The sequence below is a fragment of the Squalius cephalus genome (genome assembly GCF_949319135.1).
Source record: "Squalius cephalus genome assembly, chromosome: 19".
NCBI classification, from domain to species: domain Eukaryota; kingdom Metazoa; phylum Chordata; class Actinopteri; order Cypriniformes; family Leuciscidae; genus Squalius; species Squalius cephalus.
Window position 1 is genome coordinate 13,432,150 of NC_137140.1, and position 7,396 is coordinate 13,439,545.

The 7,396-nt window shown below is 37.6% G+C and overlaps 1 protein-coding gene across 2 annotated transcripts; it reads right to left on the minus strand.

Annotated features, from left to right (window-relative positions):
- Positions 1–3,365: 3,365 nt before the first annotated feature.
- neurod2 (neuronal differentiation 2) lies at positions 3,366–7,102 on the minus strand. Of its 2 annotated transcripts, XM_079852236.1 has the most exons (3): positions 6,904–7,102; positions 6,734–6,800; positions 3,366–5,187 (listed from the first exon to the last, which is right to left on the minus strand). In XM_079852236.1, the coding sequence occupies exons 1-3, from the start codon at positions 6,950–6,952 to the stop codon at positions 4,095–4,097; spliced, it is 1,209 nt and encodes a 402-aa protein (XP_079708362.1). In that variant the 5' UTR covers positions 6,953–7,102; the 3' UTR covers positions 3,366–4,094. The 2 variants fall into 2 exon arrangements, with proteins under 2 accessions (XP_079708362.1, XP_079708363.1); XM_079852237.1 differs by lacking the exon at positions 6,734–6,800 and having other exon boundaries at positions 3,849–5,187; positions 6,904–7,100.
- Between the last annotated feature and the right edge of the window lie 294 nt (positions 7,103–7,396).

The window sequence follows — 7,396 nt, forward strand, 5'->3', positions numbered from 1 at the left end:
TATTTGTATTCCAACACTGATCACACACATTATAATAGAAAATATAAGATGAAAAAGAATCACCTCTCCATCTTCTGAAAGGAACAAATGCATTTAAATTTGTTTTCATATAAGTACATTATAGTACTTTATTATTATTCAGTATGCTGAAAATTCTTAAGTTCTTGCATTTATTTACATGTTCTCCTTGTACTCGTTTTCTCTGCAGTGCCACCCTGCCACAGTGAACAGATGCTGTGGAATTTTGATAAGCTATGCCAATCTGTGCCAGCCTCCATGACAGGCACTGCTGGGGTGTGGCTGGCATGCAGAAATTGGTACAGTGAACACAGTCACTGCATGACGCATATAATAGGGTAAAAAAAAAAAAAATGCAGCATGTGTGTATGGCTGCATGTAAAAAAAGAGACCACCCACATTTGATTTAAAAGTGGAGCATGAATGTTGGTCTTTAAAGATTTTGTTTAAAGTTTATGTGTGTAAATGCATTGTTTACCAAATCTGTTTTAGAAGTATGCTTCAAATCATCGAGTATCAAAAAAGTAAATCGAGGTTCCTGAAATCTGAATCATTGCAAGATTAAAACGTAAGGGGAAAAAATCTATAGAAAAACGGATAATGTCTTGGCAGAAAATCACTTCAACGTTTTACATGTAAACGGGCATTTCCTTCAACCCTAAAACAAAATGCAATGCGTAATTTAAAACGTGTAAAACCCTTTGAAAAAATAATCAATACAGAAAATTAATTTTCCTTTAAATTAACAGGGTACATTGGGTCATATATTTTACGGACTATTCTTAGAGTGGAGTGTGTCTTAATATTTATTTGCCATTCTAAAATTAATCTGAGGCAATCAATGTTAAAAGTAAATTTAGCTTCCAGTAAAGTAATGTTATCTCACTGTCATCTCATTACATTAACTACATTTAGTATAAGTTAAATTGCTTAATGATAGGCCTAAATGCTTTATTAATATGTTTCCGTTTTCGCCGTAAAGCTGTATTTAAATATTATATAGCCTAAATGTGTCTGGTGTTTCTTTTCGTTTTCCATTTTAATACTTTTGCCCCTTATAATATGTGTGTGTGTGTGTTTACATTATATATATATATTTTTTATTTTTTTTTATTTTTTTTGTGGCCAAATCCTGTTTACCTGCGTTACGTTATTACTGGTCTAAAAAAATCATATGAGTTAATGTACAGTCCTGCATGTCTACTCCAACTGTTACGCTGTGCAGTCCCGGTGGTTATAGGCCGTGCTGTTTCCAGTTGCTAGCATATAGTTGAACCCTTCTTCCCTATAAAATATGAAATAATGAACAGATGCTGCTGAATTAGGAAAGAAACACCGCCTCCACCCAGCAGCGCAGCTTTGGCCAGGCTTGGCACACGGCGCAGCTGGCATCGCTGTGGTGGGCTGCCCCGCTGGCCGTGCGCACTGACGCTAAGACATTTAGCGAATTGGCAAGCGCGTGTCTCCTGAGTCTCTGGGTTCCGTGCCAGCCCGTGGCCTCTGGACGCCGCTTAAGATCACCTCGGCTGTGGTCGAGTTTAAGGAGGGAGCGCCTTTTGTCCTTGTTGGCTTTTACCCTCTGGGCTCGAAACATCAATGCCAGAATCATAAGAAAAATAATCACTTTGAACTCACAGGTATCTTGAATGAACATTACCTGACTTCGGCCTAAAATAAAAAATAGAAACAGAGAAAATAAAAATGTAAAACGTGTTTTGTAATCTGATTGAATAGGCTATACATTATGTGAACCTTTTCATTCATACAGTTGTTTAGAAACGTTGCTCTGGGTTTTTATGGAACCTAGAATAGCTTCATTTTTCCTCTGCTAATGGATGACACTTGGAACTAATAGACTGTTAAAAAACAATGTAACAAAAAAACTTACGTTATTACAATTTACATTTAGCCAACTGGAGCACACAAGACTGCAGCGAATGGGTCTAAATAAAACAATAGTTAACTGTTTTAAGCTAGAGTGCGGCAAAAAGCCACTCAACTGTCATTTTAAGAGTGTAGGCATATTGCAAATGTAGTACTAAAAGACTGCCTTGTATATTAAAAGTAGTTACCAGGTATTCCATAGGAAAGAATAACTGTCCGTCTAAATTTAATTGATAGCAACAACCTACAAACCAAAGGAAAAAGTTTAATATAGCAATTTAATATAGTGTAGCCTACATACCTGTTATTATACCTATTCCGATATATTTTCATTAATTAATAATATTTTAAGAAGTTATCCACAATGCAATAATCATGCTACAATATGCTATATGAAAGTAGTCATAAGGTAACAATAACAACGACACGGAGCTTTAATGAATAAAACATTCGCTGCATGCGTCACTTAAACTATTTATTTGTGCACATAACTCGCTTTAATTGTATATTTGTGATTGCTAAAAATGTAACGTAATTTCGACCGAATAGTAGGCCTAGCCTAATAATAATAATAATAACAATTATAATAATAACAATTATCGTGTTTTAAATCAAAATGATAATGAAATGAATATGTTCATGCAATCTAAATTCTAAACATGGGAGAAGTAGGGTAATGTAATAATTATCACAAAGTTGAATGCAGTTGCGTATTAGTTAATTTATTTATAAAGTGAACAGATCATGGTGTACTAGGCTACTCCATCTTGCTTAAAAAAACGAATTAATATTTTTTGTCAGACTTGGAAAATAATACTGCGTAGGTTAATAATAATAAAATGCTTCACAGACTGAAATTGAATGGAAATAGGACATATAACTCCAGTGGAATGCAAAACAAATGGACATAAATATGTCGATATAGGCTATTTAAGCCATTGAGGAATGTTAACGCTTTTGAATAAGCAAATCTTTATAGGTATTTTAGTTGATGTGAAATGTCTACAGTGCTCACACTGAGATTGAACACATTCCATTAATTGGAAAATTATTATTTTTATGCAAATAAATATATGATTATTTAAACCATCCAATAACCTCATGACTTTTTCAGTAGTAGTGTTAGTAGCAATTGTTTTGCTCTTCCATGGCGTCAATATTTGAAATGTATAACATGCCACAGGAAAGTTGCTTATTCTCTCTCTCTCTCTCTCTCTCTCTCTCTCTCTCTCTCTCTCTCTCTCTCTCTCTCTCTCTCTCTCACACACACACACACACACCTTACATTCACTTTAAAGATAATCAAAATGGTTTCTTTGTTGAACAAAAAAAGAAAAATGTTGAACACGTTTATAAGGATACTAACCAATATACGACAAATCAAGTTTAATTTAGTTACCCAAATGTTCACAATCTGATTTTTATTTAATATCCACAAATAATGGTATGTTCTAATTTAATTAGTCTTCCAACAGCTTGCAATTTTATATTACCCTAGCACTATTGTAAAATCAGACAGATTGGACTACCATCAGAATTTTAATTTGGATGTGATATCGTGAAATTGCACCTGTCGACTACAATATATATTGTAAACCTTAAAATTCCATTAAAACATAATGAATGAGATTCATTTTTCGTTCTCATTTTTATCACTGAAATTGTCCTCTTCTATACAGTAACCGGTGTACTCACATGTTTGTTTATTCTTAGTATATTCTTACAATTTCTGTCTGACCAATTCCCAATGGGAAATGACAGCCCCAGATAATTCTGGAACAATATGCTTTATTTGTTAGATCAAGAAACAGACTTCATTTAACAATTTAGTTAATTTAACATTTTTCTTCTTCTTCTTGTCATTCCATTAGAGACTCGTTACGGTTCAAACATTTGAATCAATCATAAATAGCACTACCACCTTGTAAAATGTTTTTTTTTTTTTTTTTTTTTTTTTTTTTAGCAGTTGGATTCATGTCCTGACTTCTTTTATATACATTTTGTCATTATGGAATTACTGTAAAAAACAAAATTACTGTCCAGTAATGTAAAAAAAAGAAGAAGAAAAAAACTGGTTTAAGAGTACAGTAGCGTAAAGTAAATTAATTCATGTTTAGAATGTGGAATTGTCTTTCTCTTTTCCTCTGTCCCCTCCCTCTCCTCCCAAATGGACATTAGCAAGGAAAAATCACCTAATTGTGGAAAAAGGCGTTAAGTTCTTCAAATGGCGCCCGATCGTGGTGCACGTTTACATCATGAAACGGTGGAAGGTTCTCCGAGTGCGCGCTGCCACTGCGAGCACCTGATGGGGCGTAAGCAAGACCATGAGCAGTGGAGGAACGTGAGCCATGCAGACTGGTGTAATGCATAGAATATTGATAACCTCTTTCCGCCTCTGGTGAGAGTGGCTCCTGTTGTCTCAGTGCAAAGTTACCATTTACACACACCGGAGGGCTGTGGTGGCCCTCGTAATCTGGACTGTTATATTCTGGGGACGTTCCTTCGGTGTACAGTGCCTCATAGGCCGAACAGAAAGAGTGATTTCGGAGGCTATGTGCATTGGACCCGGGCTGACAATGTGTACTTGATAGACGGGAGCATTGATATGGATATGCGTGCATGGAGAATGAGGGGGTGGGCAAGTGAAAGCGCGCTCCCTCTTGACATTGTTCCGTTAAAAAATTCCTTGAGTTAAGTTGGAGGCACCCAGCCACCAGATTGGTCGTGGGTTGGGAGAGGCCTTTGCACAGTGTCTGTACATACGAAACCACGTCCGGTCTCTTCCCATTCCGCAGGATTTCTGACAGCGCCCAAATGTAGTTTTTCGCCAACCGTAATGTTTCAATTTTAGAGAGTTTTTGAGTTTTTGAATAGCATGGTACTACCTTGCGTAGATTGTCAAGTGCTGAATTTAGATCGTGCATGCGCGTGCGTTCTCTTGCGTTCGCTTTTTGGCGCCTTACTTTCGAGCGCTCTAACCTAGCCGGCGTCATTTTGCGTTTTTTTGGCCCACGTTTTTTAGGTCTGTCTCCGTCCCCCTCATCTCCACAATCATCTTCATCAACATCCTCATCATCGTCTTCCTCCCCTGCAATTTCCGACTGAGCCCGGCTGCTCCCGCCTTTCACATCGTCCAAGTCCTCGTCGCCTAGGCGACAGCGCTCCTGCTCTTCGTCCTTGGTTTTGGAGCACTCGCTCCCGCTGTCATCCACCCAGCCCCCGAACTTCTCCATGTCCGGAAGCAGTGAAGGTTCGTTGAATAATCTTGTCAACATGGCGGAGCCACTGAAACATAGACAACGAGTAAACAAATGTTTTAATAATTAAACCGTGACGTGGAAATTGTGTACAACACAAATGTTGTTTTAAATATTAATAGGCTAACAACCTTAGCACCCCATACAGTGGAAATGTTAATGCGCTCTGCTATCACTGAAGTAAATAAGGGTTGTTTTCGAATATAGTTTCTGTTAGCTATACCATTTTGATGAAACGAACGATTTTAAAAACGAAGAGAAAAAATTTAATTGTAATGGGTAAAAGGCCTACAGTAGGCTAAGTGTAGGCTAAATAAAAATCTAGCGTCATATATCTGTGGGAGACGACTTCTAAAGAGGTAGGCTATTTTAATTTAGCGAGAGCGACATACGTCGCCAGACGGTCTCACTCCCCAATTCCCAATTTCTGTAGTCCTGTTTGGCCCCTCGCAGCAGGTCCTCACACGAGGTGGGGTGGGGGGCTCGGGGTACTCGTTTTGAGCAGCGAGCATCGTGCTCACTTCGCCCTTTCCTTTCCATCTTCATTCTGGCGGCATTCCAGCACATCAAAAACATGAGCAAACTCATCGAAAACCATTTAAAACGGCGAATAATAAAAAAGGAAAATTAACGAAAGAAAAGCTGTGACTGTAGAGTCAATTTAATATTCAATTGTAATACGATCTCATTTATGACCACAATAGCCAATTCCTGGCTCATTTTGATGAGGGCGGGGTCCCAAAAACACAACCCATGTCCAGGTTCTAAAACTGCCGTCGGTCTCCCTCCTGTCCCCTCTTTTCCATTCCCATATTTTATAAAACCATAGTTGATAAAGAAAAAAAAAATATTTCCAAGATAGTTAGCTAATTTAACTTGCGAACATATAATAGTATATTTTTTATTGCAATGAAAAAAATTTACACAATTTAAACTGTCAAAAAGAAAAAGTTGACAGGTAGAGTCAAGTGTCTTTGTTGTGAAAACGCCTTCTGATGAACAAGATTTTGTTTTTAAATAATTGGTATAGGCATGTACTACAATTATGTAGCCTAATATTATTCGTATTAACTGCTGATTGTTAATAAAATACTGACATTAACTCTACTCACTGATAACCCACAAGAAAGCAGGTATGATAAGTAATATCTCAGCAAAAGTCACTGAAAATGTAACAAACAATTTGCACAGCATACTAGGCCTACGAGAAACAACACTATCTACAAAGGATTGTCGTAATGTCTCGTCAAATAGCCTATAGCCTATCTAAAAAACCTGGATTCGTGTAAACTGTGTAGTCGTAATCTATACTATAACACCTGCTTCTGACGTCAAATCAGATTTATGGCTCACATATATAACATTCCACGGCTGCTTTAATTAAAACGTACCATTCTCTGAGAAAAGGTAGCTATTGCAGATGATACAAAATCTAAATTAGACGAATGCATAAAAGTAATTCCACCAGCATCAGTAGTTGGCATATTTTCTTTTAAATATTTATATATATAAAAAATCATATATAAATAATTATTTGTTATTATTATATATTCTATCACGTCTGAAAAACTCACCTAGTTTCTGGTGCTCTACGGGTGAAGGCGCGTACGTCTACATCATCTTCATGCTTCCCTAAGAAGACTAAGAAAAAGAGAGGCGCGATTGTCTGTGATCCGGTTTGTGTTATCCCTTTCCCGGACTGCAGCGAGACGGTGTGGCATCCCTAGCAGGAAGGGTTACATACCTGCTCTGATGCCAGGCCATATGGTGGGCACGTCACTGGCAGGAGCCATCACATGAGAGCGGGTGATTGACACGCGCTCGCATTCGTAGAGATTGCCTTCCCGAGGGATGAGGAGCCCACCATCTGTCGCTGCCGCTGCACACGCACCTCACTAAAGTGTAACAAGCTTTCATAGAAACTACACCCAAGTGCACACATATATTCAGATATACATGGGGTGAGGGAATGCAGTGGAAATAAACAGGTTTTATTTTTATAAATTAAATTTAATTATGTATTAATGAACCATTTCAAATCTCTCTCTCTCTCTCTCTCTCTCTCTCTCTCTCTCTCTCTCTCTCTCTCTGTATACGTATGTGTGTGTGTGCGCGCGTGTGTGTAACACGCACTCGTTGCTGTTGCACAGAAAGGTTTTCGCGGTACAAAATCTTTTATAAACCATAAATGATATGTGGTTATGAAAATATGGTTATAGTGCCACCTGGTGGCAATT